Raw genomic sequence first — 22,771 nt, forward strand, 5'->3', positions numbered from 1 at the left:
TAAGATATAGCATCTGTTGCAATTATAATTGAAATATAAGCTAGTTGGAGTTCAAATCTACTAAATAATTAAATTACTAAAATATCACTCAAATCCATAATAATAGTGGTATAAAGAAATAAAGTAGATAATTAAAATTATACTTAATCTACCATTCTTTTAAGGAAGGAAAATTAACTTGAAGATTAAGTATCACTTGCAGGTAACTGTCAACTTCTAGGCAGCTAAAAGCCTGTTGTAGAAAGCATCATACTTTCTGAAACAGAAAGTGATTTTGTGGATTGAAATCAGATATATATTCTGAAGTGATAATCAAGGAATTCTATCCTATGCATATATACAATGAAATATGACTCAACCATAAAAAAGAAGGAAATTTTGCCTTCTGCAACATGGATGGACCTAGAAGTATTGTGCTGAGTGATATAAGTCAGACAGAGAAAGACAAATGCCATATGATTTCACTAATATGTAGAATTTAAAAAACAAAATAAACAAACAAGCAGAAAAGAAACAGACTAATAGATACAGAGAGCATTTTGATAACTGCCAGATGGGAGGGGAGTTCGAGGGATGAGCAAAAAAGGTGAAGGGATTAAGAAGTGCAAATTAGTAGTTACAGAATAGTCATGAGGACATAAAATACAGCATAGGAAACATAGTCAATAATCCTATATAATAAGAGGGGAATATGCTAATTATCCATTACACCCTGAGGCGTAATGATCTACAGCTTCAGGACTGGATCTCAGATCTGCAGGAGGGTGGGGCATTGGAGAGCCACAGGAAGGGGCAGGGCAGCAAGCAAGCTGGAGGCAAAGAGCTACAAGAGGGGGCAGGGCAGCAAGCTATGAGGTTTGGGGGGGAGCTACAGGAGGGCGGGGCAGGGGGCGGAGAGCTATAGGAGGGCGGGGCAGGGGGCGGAGAGCTATAGAAGGGCCACAGCGACCTACTGGCACATGGATTCCTGCTCAGGGCTACTAGTATTGTAATAACTATGTATGGTATCAGATGGGTAGTACCTTTATCAGGGTAATAAGTTATACAAATGTCTCATCACTGGTTTGTACACCTGAAAGTAATATAATAATGTATGACAACTGAATTGAAAAAAAAGTTATAAAAAATTCTACCCTAAAAGTTTTAGCACCCAACACATGTTTTTTTAGAAGTTTCCTTTGTAATCATATTTATCATAAACATCATCAATGCCTGTTTATATTTAATGACTTTTTGCTACACTAGAAAGAAAACATGGTAAAGGCAGAAAAATGGGATGGTTATATAATGGGTACCTGGATAACAAATAAAATGTACAAAGAATATATACTGTTTGAAGTCATAATCACCTGCTTGGTTCAGAAGTAATTTAAAGAATTATATAAAGTATACATTTTTTTTTGCTCAATATTTGAAGAAGAATGTTACAGATTATCACAGGCCAGTTAGAAAATAAATATCATACTTGAGACCTGCAGACATTATATTCAATCTTTTAGCATCAGGAGACTCTTAGAAATTATTAATCATCTCAACAAAAATCCTAGTGCTCTCCTAGGCAGTCTTGCAGTATATCTGTTTCATATTACTGTAGATGACTTTACCAAATTTCATAAGATGCTATTTAATATCAACCCAAAGAAAGCTGACACTACCAGTCCTTCCTTGCCAAATATTGGAAAATCTAATTAAATAGACATTTGACTTCAAGACGGTAATGCTTAAAACTAAATAAACTTTATCCTTTTAACCTTATTGACTGACCAAAGTAACACAGAAACATCAATAACTCGTTCACATTGAGAACTCATATTGGATGAACTTTGTCTCTGTCAAGGATATGATTACTAATGGAGGTGGTGGAGCCAGACTTAAAATCAAATTACTCTGATGTGACAGCTTAATCTCAGACTTAACATAATCATTATTTTACCACTTTAAAACTTCTTGGTGATTTAATAATACTGATTTTAAGGGTCTAACATTATTAGTTTTAGAGGCCAGTTAGAATTCTAACATGTTATATCTTAGGTTTGTCTAAAACACACATAAAAAATTAGAATAAAATTTGGTTGGAACTAAAGTGATTCACTTCCTCTGAAGCTTTAGAAAAGTGAACATGATAGTTTAAAGATTAATCTGGTTGCCCTAGTCAGTGTTGCTTAGTCCTTAGAGTGCTGGCCCAAGCTCTGAGGGGTTGCAGGTTTGATTCCTAGTCAAGGAAATGAACCTGGGTTTCAGGTTCTAATCCCTGGTGCTGGTCAGGGCATGTGTGGGAGGCAACCAATGGATTGGTTGATTTTCTCTCTTTCTCTTTCTCTATCCTCCCTCCCTTCCACTCTCTAAAAACCAATGTAAAAAAATGTCTTCAGGCGAGGAATAACAAAAATAAATAAATACAAATATATGTTAATCTGGTTACTTAATGTAGGAAACTAAACAAACAGTGGATAATAGTGAGTTAAAGCATGATAAGAATAGCATAGAAGGAAAGAATACCTTTTTCTGTTATTATTCCAATTATTTCTTTTCACAAAAGTCGAGATCATTAAGTCTTACAAAACCTATAATGGAAAAATTAAAAACAAACAACAAACAAAAAAACTGTCCTTAACTTTAACTACTCTTATTCATGGATTTTGACATTTTCCCTTGAGATCTAAATTACTTTCACACAGAGAAGCATAATAAAAGATAAAGGTATACAATAGTTTGAGGATATGCAGGAATGTTAAGGATAAAAAGAATTGGAGCATGATAATATTCAAGATAAGAACTCTCATTTTTCCATGTTACTAGTCAAGAACATGATTAGTCAGAAACACACTGAAACTACCCACTACATGTGTGTTGAAAAATTATGATCACTGAATTTTTCAAAGTGTAAGAAATTAAACAAAGTAAAATAATAATTGTAATATCAGATTCAATTGGGAAGGGTTCTTCAAAAAATTTCAAAAAAGTGTTGACACTACCAGTATGAGCTAGATAGATAGATAGATAGATAGATAGATAGATAGATAGATAGAGCAAGCAAACAACTGGATGACTAATGGTCAATTAGAAGTCAAATAAAACTCAACAACCAGTACTGTGATTGTATACTTCTTTATATGGGGTTTGAGGAAAAAAAGGGGGGGAACACATGAAAGTGCAAGGAAGAGGGTAGGAAAGGATTGCTGAAATTAAATCAAAAGAAAACTGAGAGGTGTAATTAGAGAGATATAATGTAGAAGATAACATTTTCATATAATGCAGAGGGAGTGGTTAGTAAAGGCCAAGAGGGTAAGTGGTCACATCTACTGCAGAGATGTTAAAGAATGAGTTCTGTGAAAATAACGTTTGACTCAACAGAAAGTTTCAGATGATTTTTGACAAAAAAAAATTATCAGCAAATTCATGGACAAAAAGACAGACTGCAAGGAGGCAGCTACTACATGCTTAAAATATATAATTCAGATAAAAAGTAAAAACAAACTTCCTGCCTTGCTGCCACTATATAAATTAATTCATAGGAGTAACAGTCCCTTCTTTACTGCTCAGTTCAAAGTTACCTTGATTAAGTGAGCTGTACTACCTGTGACAGATATTATGATACTTCCAATGTTTATTAAATAAAAACTCTCCAAATCAAGTGACTGGACAGATATTAAAACTCATTCCTCAAATGTTGGAAAAGGCTTAGAATTGCCAGTGGTGTGGGTTAGACTCTGGTGAAGAATGAAAGGTCACCGGTTCAATCCCATTCAGCTTTACTCTATAGCTTGAACCATTAACTCCAGTCAGTGGACAGGTTATCCTGTGTCAAGTGGCAAGTGCCTCACTACTGTTTGAAAAGATGAAGCAAATACTTCTTAGTAGATCAACAGAGATAACCTTGCCCCAAAAGACTGAAATATCATTCACCTTATCACATACAAAACAAAGTAAAAAAAATAATTACCATTAAAAGAAGATTTACTTAATACACTATCCATGTCTACATCAACCCACAAGCTATTATAAAGCCCTTGAAAGCAATCAAAGTTATATTGGCTGACTTGTGTGAAATTCACAAGATATTGTACAGTGAGAAAAGCAAGTGTGTATAATGTGATCAATTCTGTTTTTGTAAACACACACACACACACAAATCTATATTCATGTAAAGGTCTCCAAAGAACACCTGCATATAGACAGAACTATGGAGAATATACACTAAATTGTGTGTGTGTGTGTGTGTGTGTGTGTGTGTGTGTGTGTAACTCCTATCCTTGTAAATAATCACACTTGGTGTATATACGCATAAAGCAAGTCCTAAAAGAATGGTCATTGCAAAGTTAGTTGAATTTATCTCTAGTGGTAAAAAGTCAAATAAACTTTACCTTCATATTTATACACAGTTTGTAGTATTTTTATTTGTTATTTATTCTTCATTTATGTAACCATAAAAAACAAGACATTTTATCATACAAGAATAAGGTAAGTGGCTTGGTTTTAATTTAATCCATCAGTCTGAAATCAGCCATGGACTGTCCATTTTCTTCTAGAGGTTTATATGAACATTCTGCGATCATTGACACTTGGTTAGCAGGTGGTATATTTTCTCATTACAAAACACATCTTTCATGTGTTCTGCATTGAAGTGTAGAATTTTTAAAATGCCTATTTTACTTAGTTAAAGCAAACCTGGCATAGGCTGAATAATGCCCTCCAGAGTGTTCATGACCTAATGTCCAGAACCTGTGAATTTTCTTTACCTTTCATGGCAAAAGGAACTTTTACAGGTGTGATTAAATTAAGGATTTTGAGATGATCCTGAATCATCCAGATGGGCCCAATCTAATCCCAAGGTCCTTATGAAAGGGAAGCAAGAGGGTCAACGTCAGAGAGGTGATGTGGGGACAGAAGCAGAGGTTAGAGGGAAGTGATTTGAAAATGGAGGAAGGGGCCACAAGCCATAGAATGCAGATGGCTTTTGGAAGATGGAAAAGATGAGGACACGGATTCTCCCCTGAAGCATCCAAAAGAAAGGCACCCCACAAACATCCTAATGTTAGACTTTGAACCTCTATACCTGTAGTAGTATAAACTTGTGTTGTGTTAAGGCATAGGGGCTTAATCACAAGGAACAACAACAGCCTGTAATTATTGGAATCGAGCTACTGTGTTTGTGGCAGTTTAAAATAGTAGCAGAAGAAAACTAATGCAAAAGCTTCCCCATTAACAGCAACAACTCAGTAAAATGAGATTGAGTTCATGGCAAGAGTTACAGAATAAGTGATAGTGGTCACCCCACTCATCAACTGTAGTTTTTCTCCCTCCTGTTCCAACACTAGGTTCCTAAAAAGGATCCCTACCGCCTTTCTTTTTTTAATATATAATTTTTTTTATCAATTTTGAGAGAGAGAGGACAGGGAGAGGGAGTCAGAGAGGGAGAGGAAGAAGACACTGATGTGAGAACTAAACATCCATTGTCTGCCTATTGCATGTCCCCTACTGGGAATTGAGTATGGAACCTGAGCTTGTGCCCTGACCAGGAATGGAACAGGCAACCTTTTTTGTGCACTGGATGACACCTACCCAACTGAGCCACACCAGTCAGGGCCGATCCCTACCTCTTGATAAAAATTATTCTGAAGTCAAGCTAAATCCAGCATACACAACTTCACTCTTTAGGTACCAGACTAGAGGGCAGCAAAATATTTTACAAAAGATAGGTGTCAGCCTTTCTCAGACAAGATGATATTTTTAGCTGCTTTCTTTAGCAGAATGAAAGAAAAGCAAAATCACATGAATCAAAGGGACTTGTATTCCACTTCCCCTATTCCCCCTTCCCACTCATCTAACCAAGAATGGAGACTTGGACAAGCTGAAGATTTAATTTATATTTTTACTTCCTTATTTTTCTGAGGGAACAAAATGGCACATACAAAGTATTAAGCACAGTTTTAGCACTCAGAACTTGTTCAGAGAACAGTATCTAACATTAGAAAAAAAGTTCCCATTTTTTCTTTAGCAATTTCTCTTTCATTTTAGATTTTGAGAAAGAGGAAGAACTTCAAGTATTGGACTTATAGTCTATTTTTATTAAACACCCCAAGATATTATTTCTCAATCAGTTATTTCCTGGGACATCAGCTTCTAAGTCACTCCAGTTTCCACTCCAATCAGAGAATGAGCTTCTAAATGTTTAATGATTAATTTCCATCAAATCATTACCTAGCAACTATCACTAATATAAAATTAGATCTCAGTTTCTGTAAAAAGTCTATAATCTACCAAAAGAATACTGATCAATGTCAGAATTTTAACCCTTAAAAACACATCCAGAATATATCAGGAGCTTAAATAAGGAGTGTAAAATATTATGTATAACTTGGTTTTCTGAATTTTATGATTTAGCATTTTCAACCATAAGCTAAATACCCATTACATGTGGAAAACATTTAAATAATAATAACAAATATTATTAAGCATTAATGTGAGCTAGAAACTATTTTAATTCTGTTGTGTGTATTATTTAGTTGAATAGGTAAAAACATTTTGAAGTTAGTGCTTGCATTGAAGGAATAAACTAATGATATTTTTAAAATATTAGATTCATTTGGATTTTTCTAGTAAATAATGAGAATCTTCATCCTATTACCTATGAAAGAGAAAAGAAGGTCCTGGCTCCATCTACTTAGGTAAAATAAAATGGCTGTTATAGGTTGGTTTTAGAACCAATGGTAACAGGATTTTTAAGGAACAGCTCCTACTGTGTTCAAGCTACTGCCTGAGACTAAATAATATATTTCAACATCTTAGAAAATATCATTTGATACCTCCAAGAAGCAGCAGCAGATAAATTTCAATCAGGTAATATAAACTCATCATAAAATCTTGAATTTTGTATTGGAATCAGTGCTAATCACAAATATAGGCAAATATTGAGAAATAGCAAGGATTGCCAAGTTCTAAAGACACAGAATAGCATTATGTTTTTTGCTTTATACTCATTCTTTAAAAGAGTAACACCTGCCATCTTTTGCAGAGCAGTCATTCATAATTTATGAGGCCTGAGCTTATATTTGAACCCATTTCTTTTTTTTTTTCTTTCTTTAAATTTCTGATGTTTTTTTTAAATTTCTTTATTGATTACGGTGTTACATATATGTCCTTATTCCCCCATTATCCCCCATACCTCCCCCTCATGCCTTCACCCCCCCCTGTTGTCTGTGTCCATTGGTTAGGCTTATATGCATGCATACAAGTCCTTTGGTTGATCTCTCCCCTTTACCCCCAACCCTCCCCTACCTTCCCTCTGAGGTTTAATGGTGTGATCAATTTGAACCCATTTCTTATGAGCATTAGCAAATGCATGATAAAGTGAAATGAGGAATTCTTAGAGCTTGGCCTCACTAGTATTTTTTACTAGGTAGGCAATTTTTTAAGTTAATCTTGATGAATCTGGATGAATAGTTCTTGGTGAGTAATAGATAAGGATAAGAGCAAAGCACTGTCTTAAGAAACAAGCTTTGTTAGACTCTGATATACATAAGTAACTGGCTAAGAGTTCTACACGCAATCAATAAGCAATCATAATGAATGCAGAAAAGGCGGGGGGGGGGAGAAAGTCTTCTTGGAAAAATTAATGTATTCTGTTTTCAATAAATGAGAATGCTATATTCCTTCTGAGCTATCCCTGTTATCTTGATAAACTTAACTTGGATGGGTTCTCTAAGAGTAAGGGGAACAGGGGAGAGATCGAGTCCAGGAAAATCACAGTAAAGCAAATGGTATGTTCTGCTTTTTGGAGAGATTCATTTTTCTTTCCATAATTCCACAAGTTGCTTTTTTTTTGTTTGATTTTTAACTGCAAACAGTTTTGGAACCTGAAAAATCAATGTTACTGAGTACTGTACTTATTTCAAGCTGTTCCAAAAACTGAGATCAGAAAAACTTTGCCACAGAAATCTGAATGCATATATGAAGGCTTCCAAAAACAAATGGTTAGCAACTAGAGAACATAAAAGCAAACTGCATATCCTATGTTCTCTAAAATGGTTTACTTACTGGTACTTTTGAATTCAATTTATGAGAAATGCCAGGAGGATTAAATCTAAACACATACACAAAAAGATGGCTCTTTCAAAATATTGAGAAAGTTGTGGGTTTTTTGATATCTCAATACATAATCATTAATTGCATTAATTATAGGATTGAAGGCAAACAAAGACCTCACACAAGCATCATTTTGAATCCTGACTTTTTTCTGTAAGAATTTGAATTAAAATGAAAAATAAGGTTTGAATGCCAAATTTCAATTAAAGAGAATATATTATAATCTTTTATATGTTTGAGATTAAGTCTTAATCATTAATCACTCTTTCCATCTCTAGACAGAAAAAAAACTACTTTGCCGAAACCGGTTTGGCTCAGTGGATAGAGCGTCGGCCTGCCGACTCAAGGGTCCCAGGATCGATTCCGGTCAAGGGCATGTACCTTGGTTGCGGGCACATCCCCAATAGGGGGTGTGCAAGAGGCAGCTGATCGATCATCAATGTTTCTAACTCTCTATCCCTCTCTCTTCCTCTCTGTAAAAAATCAATAAAATATATTTAAAAAAAAAAAAAAAAAACTACTTTGAGATTCAAAGAAACAAAGTAGCATGATGGAAAGACAACTCAACCAGCAATGAAGAATGAGTTTTAACTATATAATCATTGACTATTGCATTTATTCTAGGTCTCATGTTCTCTAACTATAAAACGTTTAAAAGATGGGTTTCAATCGCTTTATAATTAATTACATGGTTACTACCTAAAGACAGTTTGTGAAGATTAATAAAGCAGGGGTCCAACTATTATTTGTTGACTGAAATAAATGACATGGCCAGGGTCTACCATTTGAGGAGATTAGCACCTCCTTATCTATTGCTACCTATGGGGAGAAATGGGGCTGGAGGTAAATAAACTAATACAAAAAGCTAATTCTAGTAAGAAAGTAAAAGACAAAATGGCCAAACTCCATGGCAAGCTTGGGTGTGATTCATGCAATTATCAGTGCCATCAGGTCAGGTCCAAAGGGGATGCAGATCAGGAAGTGTAAGTGATCACAGAGCCTACAGAAACACGGTGGGATGAGTATGGATTCAGAAAATTGGATGTATCACTGAGCTTTCAAAAGAGCAACCCCTTAAGAGAGATCATATTTAAGCACTATCCTTCCTGGTTTCTAAAGTGATGATAGCAACTTTTATGAATATATAATATTTTGGGCATACAGACAATGCTTAAATTAATACTAAGTAATCACTGATACATTTGTGAAAGCTATATGGATTACCTGTTAGGTGTAAGACACTATGAAGTAGGGAGAAACTATTTGACAGAGAAAGAGCGAAACTGATGGGAGAGAAAAGGGAGAAAAAAACATATCGTTCCTCTTGTTAAAAATATTCTAATAAAAGAGAATTCAGGTAGCTGGCACTCTTCTTATAGAAGGAGTAATGCTTGAAGCTAAAAGTTGGTATAGTATATGGAGGCATGTAGAAGACTATGAAAAACAAATTGGTTACTAGTAGTGAGGGATATAATCACAATCACCAAGCAATTTGGAGAAAATAAAAAATATATAATCTGCCGAAACTGGTTTGGCTCAGTGGATAAAGCATCAGCCTGCCGACTCAAGGGTCCCAGGTTCGATTCCGGTCAAGGGCATGTACCTTGGTTGCGGGCACATCCCCAGTAGGGGGTGTGCAAGAGGCAGCTGATCGATGTTTCTCTCTTATCGATGTTTCTAACTCTCTATCCCTCTCTCTTCCTCTCTGTAAAAAATCAATAAAATATATTAAAATATATATATAATCTATATTTTTATCACAGATCTCCCTTTTGAATTAACAAGGTCTTATTTGTAGAAAAGAATTTCTTATATTTATCATTTTAGCAATGCATATATTACTTCTGGAGCAATTTAACTAAATTTCTTTTTTCTTTCAATCATTTAATATATGCGTATTTAATGTTTTCTATATGTCAGAAACTGAAAAAGGTATTGTGGTATATTGGGAATCAGAATACATCTTGACATTTCTGTGATCTTTTAAAAATTAAACATATGGGTTCATTTCAGCACAATGAGTTTTAAAATATGTAATTACTTATTTATAGAATAGGAACCAAAGTATGCATACATTAAAATATGCACTCATTAGAATATTATTTGCAAAAATGTAGTTATTTATAATTAAATAGTTAAAATGTTTGTTTTAAATGCTAAAAGTGTAATGCATTTTTCTTATAGTTAAAAACTAAACTAAAATATTATATAATTATTTATAAATATTAATTTTCTAATACTTACTTTACATGTCTTCAGATGGTTAATGTAATGTCTTTAGAAAGTCTTTAAGTTCTACAACATAATATCGGTTTAATCAAACACTCATTTCTAATATGCGCTCAAAATTGTATGCTTCCTCCCTCCATTTCTGCAGAAAATCCACCATGACAGAAGGTTATTAGAATAAGTAATATGTGCTTTGTATTTCTGAAAGGAAGAAACAAAGAACTGAAGAGAAAGGCTAGATTGTGAGAAAAGACAAGCACTTTTTGAGTTTAATGTGCGTGAAATTGTATGCCTTGGAAGAAAGACAAATTGTCAGCAGGATACAAAGTGAAGATTCCTTGCTCAGAAATACCCTAAGTAGGTGGTTAGTTGTTTTATTGTTTTCTCCCTAACACAATTCATCCCTGTGAACTGGCTAAATGAAGGAAGCTCTACTTGAAGATGCCAGGATTTCAATCCCAAATCACCCCAGAAGGCATGGGGAGGAGGGTGAGAAGGAAGATAGAGCAAAAATGTGACATTGGTAAATGCTGAGGTTTAACCTCTGGAATATCTGGGTCATCTCCCGGGGAGAAAATACCGCTAAGGAGAAAAGTCAAACCTCAAAGAAAACGCAAAGGCTATAAAAGTCACACTGGAACTAAGGTGTGACAGGAACAGAGAAAAATATTGATTTGTCTGTCACAAATTTGGTCACAAACAGGGTATCTGTGAACACAAACAAGACAGTACAGACAAGAGGAAAAACTAAGGACAGAAGAGAATAACTACAGTGATTCCAAAAAATTGAGTACAAAACACTCCCAGCAGGTTGCCTCACAAAATTGTTTACAATCACTAATTTTTCTTAGTTTCTTTTCTATCAGTATCTTTTTAAAAAAGTCATACTGATAACTTAGTAAGTTATATAAAGTCAAATCACTGAGGTGTATACCTGGAACTAATATCATATTGTATTGTCAACTGTAATTGAAAAATAAAAAATGATTTCAATAAAAACAGAAGTCATACCGTTTGTTTGATTCAGTCTAAGCTTCTAAAACTGCCATTGTTAAATTATGAACCTACTTACTGACAAAAATCTGTGCAAAAATTATTGCAGGCTTACCTTCAGCATTTTTAACTTTATTTTCTTGGGTAATACAAAGAAGTTGTTGAATTTTTACCTCTTATATGCTTCCGCATCATTAATATTGATATGTTTTCCTACATATTTTAGTTTTTTTCTGCATTCTATATTTCAAAGTTTTCTTTATTTTCCATGAAAAACTATTCCCTTAAAAATTAGTATTGCCATGGAAATGCACACAAAGAGTATGTATAAATGAAGAAAATATCAATATATTTCCACATTCCAATATTAAAAAATATTCATAAATACTAAATATATCACTAAATACATGAAGTTTGCTGTCTACAATTCAAAATGAAACTTGGAATTAGTGAATTGTTTAAGAAACAGAACTTAATATTATTTGTTTGTTTATTCAGTTGTTCAAATAGAACATGTTCAAACATTAATAAATCTTAAGACTGAAGTTTTTCTTCCAATAATATGATAGGGATTTTAAAATATTTTTATTGATTTTTAGAGAGAGGAAGGGGAAAACAGAGAGAAACATTGATATGAGAGTGAAACATCAATCAGCTACCTACTGCACGCCCTCTACAGGGGATTGAGCCTGAAATCTGGGCATGTACCCTGAGCGGGAATCAAACCAGCAATCTTTCAGTACACAGGACTATGTTCAACCAACTGAGGAACATTGGCAAGGGCTACAATAGGGGTATTTTAACAAGTATATTAAGTACAAGGATTTTTTCTTATGATACAGGTAATTTAAACAATTTCTTAATTTGCTACTTTGGTAAGAGCCTTATTCTAAACAGTGGGTAGTATTTTTATGGCACAAACTATTTTAAATCATAAAGCTTCATTAGGTGTTTGTGCAAAACAGAAGTATGCAGTGATTCATCTGCTTTAAGAAAGACATACAAACCTCTTAAAAGTAAATAGCGTAAGAACTGGGCCTGGGTTTTTAAATCATTTGCTTTCACCATGTGCCATTACTTTACTGATGAAAATTATGAATTAAATATTGAATGAGATTTAATAATTCATGAAAATATAAAGAAAAAAATCTATGAGGAGAACTATAGCTGGGTCCTTAAGAACAATTATTAATGACAAATCAAATCTTGGCTCTGCCATTTTCTAGCTATTCTACATTTTCCAAGAGATATCCACTTATCCAATGGAGCCTCGGTTTCCTCTCTGGTAAAATGGTGATATTCCTACATAACACAGTGAGGATATTGTGAGAATAAAATAAAATAATGTATGTAAACATTTAACCCATGTTGTAAATCACATGTAGTAAGTGTCAAATGGTAGCTATTATAAATAAGTGAATCAGTTCAGCACTGGAAAACCTATCTGTTTTACGCCAGCGGCAAGAAAAAGAGCATAGTGTTGATCAAAATCATAATTTACTACAGATCAGGTTTGGTCTATAAGTGGAGATCCAGAAAATTTTAATAGCTTACCTACACTAATGGACCTAGGCCATTCGTTCTGTAATAAGACTATATTCTAAACCCAGGCTTCCTGATTTCTGGTAATGTTTCTGCTAAATCAATCTACCTTTTATTTTATTTTTTTTAAATATTTTTTAATTGATTTTTTACAGAGAGAAAGGGAGAGAGATAGAGAGTTAGAAACATCGATCAGTTGCCTCCTGCACACCCCCAAACGGGGATATGCTCACAACCAAGGCACATGCCCCTGACTGGAATCGAACCTGGGACCCTTCAGTCTGCAGGCCAACGCTCTAACCACTGAGCCAAACCGGCTAGGGCTAAATCAACCTACCTTTTAAATGAGTCCCTGTAGTTTTTTGAATAGTTTATACTTTATTTTGGATCATTTTTAAAAAAAAAAACAAGTTAAATTTACTAAAGAAATTACCCATTATAATTTTAACTAAACCACATACAAAAGATAATTTAAATAAATGCAATCATGCTATACCATATAAGTTAAACTGGTGTATAAACTAGCCAAGTGTTGCACCTAAGTTTAAAATTCTTACTTAATAAAAAAATCAGATAAATACTTTAATGTAATAGGAATACTCTTCTAAAATAATCAATAAATATTCAATCTACCAGAAACCTAAAAAATAAAATATTCAGCTATCAAATTGTCCATATCTGGTAGTTTATAAGAGCAAAGAGTGATCTGTGATAAATAGTAATATTTTATGCAAGTATGAGCAAGTTCTTAATTCTATTAAAATAAATTAAGTAGATACTTTTTCAGAATAAGCTTGGCAGAGGATTTTGGAGTAGTTATCTACAAAGAAATTCAGAAGAAACAGAGATAATTGAAGAGACAGCTGTAAAATTCTTTAACTTTTAAAAATTATGAAAAAGATCTATAATCTGACATTCCTACTTCAGCTCGATGCCATATATAATTGTAAGTTTCCAAAGACTGTCTTTAAAAATGAGGTGCAACTATACCTTTGTGTATATTTTTATAAAATGCCTTGGAAACAGCTATTCTACATTTTTCACAAAGATCACATCGTGCAATCCAAATATAATTGCCACAGTTCTAAAATGGACTTCAAATATTATTTCTTTAAATGATACTAATGAAGAACAAATGGTCAGTATGAGCCTCATATTTTCATAGAAGGATCCCTGAGAACAATGTAAGAAGCATAACCTCAACTGAGATTTCAATCAAACCTACACATTTATGCATTTTTATAACAAGGACATTAGCTTTATAAAACATCACTACACTTTCTCTAATCAAATATAGTATAAATAAACAAAAATAAAACTTTCTCTTGATTGCTTTCATTATTATTTTAAAATTTCAGTCTATTTCTTGCTGGTCGAATTGCTCACTTACGGCTCATGAGCAATGTGCTGCTTCTTAAATGAGCAGAAATGAGGCAAGCCTACAGCTATCTCTTGGCAGAGGCATCTTGCTGATCCCCAGATACTTGGCTTCTTCTTAGATGTCAAAGGAAGTTGAAACTTAGGTTTTGTTTATGATCTCAGGTGTTTTATACCTCTGGGATAAGCTGAATATCTAATAGGAGAATACAGGATTTCCGGAGTGAGGTTCACTTAGTGAAGCTATGAATAATGAAGTAGATAGCTCAAAAATATGTTTATTTGAGATGGGGATAATTCCCTTGAGTAAAAAAGTCAGAAAATGTATCATTTTCAACTGTTTGATTCTTCATTTATTCCCGAAGAAAAAAAAATAAGTTGGTATACACCATACCTGACATAAAGGTTGCAAAGACCTACGTCGTGGGACTGTAAAAGGTACATTCTGAAGAGTGCTTTAGTTCAAGTAATCCGAGTATTTTCTTTTTAGTATGCTCCCACTTGATAAATATATTTTTATTCCTGAAATACTGACAACATGGGAAGCTTAGCTATAATTGCTTCCATCAAATTCAAATTGATCAATTTCTATACCACTAAATAGATGGTGATAATAATATTAATTTTCACTACCTTTTACTTGGACCTGAAGGAATGCAGTATGGCATACCACTTTTCAACTTTCATCTAAATGTTTCATATTCTTACATTAAGAGTTTTAGAATAGATATCAATGTACAGAAGTGTATAGTCAAAATTAAAAGCTGCAGGACATGTAAGCAACATCTAATTCTTCCAATGGTGGAAAGGGTTTATGGTCCTAAAAAATTAAAATTACCCATGTTTTCCACACAATTTATGTAATTGTTTTTATGTTTTCATACAGAATATTTTGTCAATGCATGCAAAACAAAACTTACTTTATTTTCTCTTTATAAAAAATGATAGGAATATACATACTGTAAGGGACACATTCATACTGCACTTCAAGGTACTTATAGGTTCCTGGACAGGGGTCTGGAAAAACATCAGGACCTGCCACGACTGCACACTGGGTTCTGTTATTGCACCTGAAGTCAAAAGAAAAGAAAAGAAAAGACATAAATGCTTATGCAAAGTTAAATCCTTATTAAAATCAATACTAATTTTATTTTGATTCCTGTTACACATATTTAAATGAAGATTTTACCAACTTAGGATTTTAGACTTATCAAGGAAATTTTGTCATATACTTTAAAATAAACTAGACATAAAATCAATTAAATCAATTTTCTCATATTAACTCATTTAATATTTGATTGAACACAGTATGATATTATATTGAGTTAGAAGTTAAATACCACTTAAGCAAAATCCACTGGTCCATAGGATATTGCCAATGTGAAGACAGGTAAGGATAATTATTTAGTAGGAAAGACTCACTCCCATTACAAAATTAAATTAAGAAAATATAACCACAGAGTTCCGTTACCTATAGAGTAAGTTTACTGATTATCATGACAATAATTTTAAAGGCAATGAAAATATGGTGTTGAAAAGCTTTTGGCCAAATCTAAAAAAAGTAAAAAGTTAATATTTAAATATATCTAAAACTTTTATTTATGAAAATGAATATAATAACTGCATAAGTAAAACCATTTCTAAGAATTAATTCTCCACAACCTCTCCAACACTTGTTATTACTCGTTTTGTGGATAATAGCCATTCTAACAGAAGTGAGGTTGTATCTCTTTGTAGTTTTGATTTGTATTTCTCTAATAGCCAGTGAAGTGGAGAAAAAGAAACCCTTATTCATCACCGGTGAAAATTTAAACTGTTATAGCCACTACGGAAAACAGTATGGAGGTTCCTCAAAAAATTAAGAATAAAGTCACCCTATGACCCAGAAATCCCTCTTCTGAAAAATTTGATGGCATTTATTTGGAAAGACACATGCACCCCTATGTTCACTGCGGCATTATTTACAGTGGCCAAAACCTGGAAACAACCAACGTGCCCTTCAATAGATGACTGGATAAAGAAGAGGTGGTACATATACTACACAGTGGAATACTACTCAGCCGTAAGAAAGGATGAAACACTGCCATTTGCAACAACATGGATGGACCTTGAGAATATCATGCTAAGTGGAATAAGTCAGACAGAAAAATCAAGAACCATATTATTTTACTCGTATGTGGGAAATAAAACTGAAAGCAAAAAATTAAAAAACAAAAGAAAGACACAGACAACAGTATGGTGGTTACCAGAGGGAAGGGTTAGGAAGGAAGAAAAAAGGGTAAAGGCAGTTAAATATATGGAAAGAGACTTGACTTTGGGTGTAAACACATAATGCAATCTATACATAATATATTATAGAATTGAACACTTGAAACCTATATAATTTTATTAACTAAGTTCAGCCCAATAAATTTAATAAAAATGGGGGGGGGCATGATTCTCATTTTCTTGTGTTGAGCTTTATCTTACAGGCCATTGTTCACTAATGCTAATACCCTATAGTTTAAATGACTTTATATCTTCACAGAGAATTATCAAATATTACTAGGGAAACAAATACAAACTAACATCTTTATGGCATTAGGGCTAAATAGATTCAAGTGAACCTGATTTAATCATGGGTAAATACCGGTCATGAAGTTGATTCCTATTCTGAAAAAGACACCCTTTTCACAGTGGTAAATATTACTAATAAACTTTCTATTTCAATAATTTATTAATTAGTAGACATTTCTGAGGAAAAATAATGATTCTTCCTACCCAAAATATTGGCACTAAGAGTACAGGATGAGACACTCTAGTTATCCTCTACATTATTGTTTATTCATCTCAGAAATATTATACCTTAGAGCTATATTTTTGTTACTTTCTTAAAGAGATATTTCATCTCTGAAATAACCTATACTCTGATTCCTTGCTAGCACACTGCTAGAGTAGGGAGCATTTAAGGAAGAACTCATTTTGATTTAGAGTAAAATGCTTTGTATTTACTTGAGTCTACTTTTATCAGGTTTAATGAGGATTTTATTTAGTCTCTAAATTAAAATTGATTCTTTAGATAATGACTTAAGCTTAAAATATATTTTGTGTTATCAGTAAAAGATTAATAAAAGCCAATATTCCATACTTATCAGGCAATTTTGCATACAGTTAATCTGAGAGTCAACATGTTCTAAGTTCTCTTGTGTAGATTTAATGTCTGAAAATGATTATCAGACAATCATCTAATAACATGAATGTACAGGTGGCTGTCTTCACACATGCACCGCAAAGTAGTAGCTTGACATTTTGGTGTATTCAAACTTTTGAAAAAATAGCAGCACATCCTATTACATAGAAAACACATTTGAAGAAGCTGTGTCAAGTTAAAAGACATGATTTTTGCAGTTAAAGCAAAATAATTTCATATCACACCTTAAAAAAATAAGCTCATAAATCAGGATTTTCCACAATAAGTAGCTATATAAACTCAGTTATTTCTATAATTGTTATAGAAAATTAGCTATTATCAGGAATACATTTGAAGCAGAAATAACAAAAAATAAAAAACTGTACACAATAAAATTTGATGATATGTAAATATTCTGTAAATATAATATTTTCATTGCTGATCTCCAGGTTTTGGCCTATTGTTGTTTTACTTCCTCTTATCAACATTTTTATTTTCTAATTACTACAGATAAAATAATAAAACTCATTTAGAAGTTGTGTCCATTCTTGTAATTTTCAGAAATATTTAATTAGAAATCTTTTATTATTTAAATAATCAATATTTAATATCAATAGATCAGATTACTATTCATTTATGAGCAGGGCATAAAGGTTAACATTTATAATTATGGAAGTGTTTATTTCACAGAAAGCTGTCTTGAATCAAGAATTTCAAATGATTATATTTGTATACACTGGATTAAAAAATCCACTATACACATCCATCCAATTATCTAAACATGTGCATCGACTAATTTACATATTACTAAATTTTTTAAATACTAATGATTTATGTATATGCAAGAAAAGTGAAACAAGCAACTATTTGTTATAAATGATACACTGTTGTGAGTCCCAAATATCTTAATGTTAAGCAAAAGACTTCTAATTGATGAGATGGTGTATGGGAAGAGGTATATAAGCCAAAACACGCTATACCAATCTATAATAATAAAAGGGTGATATGCTAATTAGACTGGATGTCTTCCTGACATCATTCTGGAAGTCCTTCCTGACCAAGTTGGGCCGGAGAGAAGCCAGCCTGGGTCCCGGGTGCCTACGGGCGGCTAGTGGAGGGAAGCAGCCCGGGACCCGAGTACAGGAGGGAAGCCAGTGCTGGCAGCCAGGGGGAAGGAAAGCTGCCAGCACTGGCTTGCACAAATTTTCGTGCATCAGGCCTCTAGTAACATATAGCAGTCACTGTCATCATTGTTTTAAAGAGAAAAAAAAAGTGCTTTACAACCTTCATTTTCCACAAAAACATAAAACTCTATTACTATTTCTATATCAAATGCTTTTTTATAAATTAAGATTCTGAAAAACTAAAGAAAAAAGGTAGACAATCTCTGAAATATTATTTCTGTATGATACATTATTTATTATTTAAAGACTAGCTACATTTTTTAAAACAGGAGTATAAAGGTCCATTCTTTTTTTATGGTTTCAGTTATTGTGAGTCAAAATAAAATCATTTTTAATAATACATTAAAGATCATTGAACAATTTACACCAGTAAGAGTACTTTTACAGTGAGAATAAAATTGTCAAAAGTAAATTCATTCAAAAATAATATAGATGATAAAAGAAAAAAACACACCCATCTTCTCATGTCCTTTAAACTCGTTTCATTAATTACTTTTTTAAAAAATTTAAATTCTTTATTGTTACTAGTAAAAGTGTTACATATGTCTCCTTTTTCCCTCATTGACCTTCCCCACCCTCTCCCACCCCCCAACACATGCCCTCACCCCCTACTTGTCTGTGTCCATTGGTTGTTTATATGCATGCATACAAGTCCTTTGGTTGATCTCTTACCCCTCCCAACCTCCTCTGTCTTCCCTCTGAGGTTTGTCAGTATGTTTGATGCTTCTACCAGTATGTCTCTGTATCTACTTTTGTTCATCAGTTTATGTTGTTCATTATATTTCACAAATGAGTGAGATCATGTGATATTTATCTTTCTCCAATTGGCTTATTTCGCTTAGCATAATGCTCTCCAGGTCCATACATCATGCTGTTGAAAATAGTAAGAGTTCTTTTTTTTTTCTTTTTTTACAGCAGGGTAGTATTCCATTGTGTAGTTGTACCATCGTTTTTTAATCCACTCATCTGAGTAAGGGTACTTAGGCAGTTTCCAAATCTTAGCTATTGTAAATTGTGCTGGTATGAACATAGGGGTGCAGATGTTCTTTTTGATTGGTGTTTCTGATTTCTTGGGTGATTTATTCTCAGAAGTGGGATTACTGGGTCAAATGGGAGTTCCACTTTTAATTCTTTGATGAAACTCCATACTGTTTTCCACAGTGGCTGTACTAGTCTGCAATCCCACCAGCAGTGTAGGAGGGTTCCTTTCTCTCCACATCCTCACCAGCACTTTTCATTTGTTGATTTGTTGATGATAGCCATTCTGACAGGTAAAAAGCTCCTGCACTGCAAAATAAACCATTAACAAAACAACAAGAAAGCCCACTGCATGGGAGAACATATTTGTTAATGTTACATCCGATAAGGGTTTAATCTCCAACATTTATAGGGAACTCATACAACTTAACAAAAGGAAGATAAGCAATCCAATCAAAAAACGGGCAAAGGTTCTAAATAGACACTCCTCAAAAGTGGACATACAGAAGGCCAAGAGACATGAAAAAAATGCTCAAAGTCACTAATCATCTGAGAGATGCAAATCATGACTTACTTTTAATATAAATATAAAGGTGATTATCAATGTCCCTGATATAAAAAATATTTTACCAACTCACAATATAGGATGAGAAAAGACTGCAATAATAAGGTCAAATGCATACTAATCTGATAATAGTAACAGGAAAAAAAAATCTCATAATCTTTATTTTATTTTTATCCTAGGGTATGTTTATTGATATTGAGAGAGAGGAATGAAGAGAGATAGAGATGGAGATGGAGATGGAGATGGAGATGGAGAGGGAGAGGGAGAGGGAAATGGAGAGGGAGAGGGAGAGGGAGAGGGAGAGGGAGAGGGAGAGAGAGAGAGAGAGAGAGAGAGAGAGAGAGAGAGAGAGAGAGAGAGAGAGAGAGAGAGAGAGAGAGGTGAGAGATCAGTGTGTGTGAGAAATATCTTTTGGTTTCTTTCTGTATGTGCCCCGACTGGGGATTGTGCCCTGAACAAGAATCAAACCCTCAACCCTTTTGGTGTATGGTGTGACACTCTAACCAACTGAGCCTCATGGTCAGAGCAAATCTCATAATCGTATAGAAACATTAACACTTATTTACATTGATAACAGTTTCAATATTTTAAATCAGAAACTTTACACAATCATTTTTTTCTACCCCACCCATTAACAAATTGAAAATAAAATATAAGCAGGTAACACTGACAACTAGGAGATAGAATTCTAAAAGAAATCTGGACCTTCAGTTTTCCATGCATTACATGCGGGCCAGTTACTACCTTCCCAAGTTGATATGCTTATAAAATGCATTAGAAAAATTAGAACGGATCAATAAATGCCCAAGATATACATTTTGTTGCGGTAGTTATAGTCGTTTTATCATTATTAACATCAGCCATCTGTTTCATGATGGGCTAAGAACACTTCAGGCCAGATAGACTGAGTCTTTTGAGAGAAACTTACAATACAGACAAAGTGACACACAGAAGAGCACATACATTCTTTTGAGAAAGAAACAGGGGAGACAGATTCACATGGAAAACAAACCAGAAGCTAAGTACTTAGCTGTTTGCAAGCTACTTTACCTGGGATACCCTAAGGTAAGTCCAGACTTTATAGTAACAATGCCTATATCTGTGTAACCCCTTAAATGTAGAAAGCATGTTCACAAGTAGTTTACTACTTTTTACTTCTCTCTTTTTTTAATGTTTTTATTGATGTGTGTGAGAGAGAGAGGAAGGAGAGAGAGAAAGAAACATCGATGTGAGAGAGAAATATAGATCAGCTGCCTCCTGTGCACCCCCTACTGGGGATGGAGCCCACAACCCAGGCATGTGCCCTGAAGGATTGGAACCTGTGACTCTTGGCGCATGTGGTACCATACCAGCCAGAGCTGTGACTTCTTTTTTGATGTGGATATTACTACTGCCAATTTCAGAGAAGGGAAGAGACGTGGAGATATTAAATAACTTCTCAGAGCCTCAGTAATCAAATGATAGTCGCTGTCCAGAAGAGTGAACTAGAAAGCACAATCCTATGTCTAGTGACAGCATGAGTCAGACATTTTAGGGTCACTCTGGGAAACTGATTTAATTCACTCTGGTTGATTTTCAGGAATCCTGGGATGATCTGATGAGGAAAAGACCAGCTGTGAAATATCTAAGTGGCCCACAATTCAGCAGTCATGGTGTGGATCAGACATTCCAAGAAGGTTCTGAATTTAAATTAACATGACATAGCCAGGCCCTCCCTATCCAAACCAGAAAGATCAATCTCTGAACATAAGGTAGAAAGCACAATAGGGTGAATGGATATTTATTTATACAAAGACTGTTCCAAAAGAAAAAATAAGATAAAAAAACACATCGTTTTAATTCAAGCCATGTAAGTATAGTTACCACCTATTTATCAAGTTTATTTAATAAATGTTATTTAATGTGTTGAATACTATTATTAACAGTAATTAAAGCAATACTGTTTAACTTAAATAGATGTCTTATGATGACTGCCAGGGAAGACACACAGAAGTGTAGGATTAGTAATAGGATTCAGAATCATGTGCTATTAACTTATCCCTTCCAACATGGCTCATAACAGCATAAGAACAAAATTAATTAAGTATGATAATGAAAAAGTCATCTCTGGGTGAAAAAGTTCCTCTGTTTGCCACAACATACTGCAGCATACATCAAAATGATATTGCTGGGTTTATAAACTATTCAGGTAAGTTTAAATGGGAGTGTAATTCAAAGAGGTTCTCTGTTAATAAAATCCTTTCAATCACATACTCTTATTAAATTATAAAAACAGTGTGTGCAACAAGCCATTCCTAGGAATGTTTACAAACTTTTCAACTGATGCTTCAGAAATATAAGTATATAAAAATTTATTGAAAATCATGGCAATGACAAGATATAATAGTGCAAAAAAAAAACAAAGGTGCTTTGTGTCTTTTTAAAAATATATATATTTTATTGATTTTTCACAGAGAGGGAGAGAGATAGAGAGTTAGAAACATCGATGAGAGAGAAACATCAATCAGCTGCCTCCTGCACACCCCCTACTGGGGATGTGCCCACAACCAAGGTACATGCCCTTGACCGGAATCGAACCTGGGACCCTTCAGTCCACAGGCTGATGCTCTATCCACTGAGCCAAACTGGTTTCGGCACACTTTGTGTCTT

General features: G+C 33.8%; 1 protein-coding gene across 3 annotated transcripts in view; it reads right to left on the reverse strand.

Annotated features, from left to right (window-relative positions):
* The window catches only part of ADGRL3 (adhesion G protein-coupled receptor L3), a 492,939-nt gene that overhangs the window by 311,061 nt on the left and 159,107 nt on the right, over window positions 1-22,771 (reverse strand). For all 3 annotated transcript variants that reach the window (XM_054728772.1, XM_054728769.1, XM_054728767.1), the window contains one exon: window positions 15,187-15,296. In XM_054728772.1, coding sequence (XP_054584747.1) covers window positions 15,187-15,296 — 110 coding nt within the window. The remainder of the gene's footprint in view (window positions 1-15,186; window positions 15,297-22,771) is intronic.

The sequence above is a fragment of the Eptesicus fuscus genome, chromosome 2 (genome assembly GCF_027574615.1).
Source record: "Eptesicus fuscus isolate TK198812 chromosome 2, DD_ASM_mEF_20220401, whole genome shotgun sequence".
Classification (NCBI taxonomy): Eukaryota; Metazoa; Chordata; class Mammalia; order Chiroptera; family Vespertilionidae; genus Eptesicus; species Eptesicus fuscus.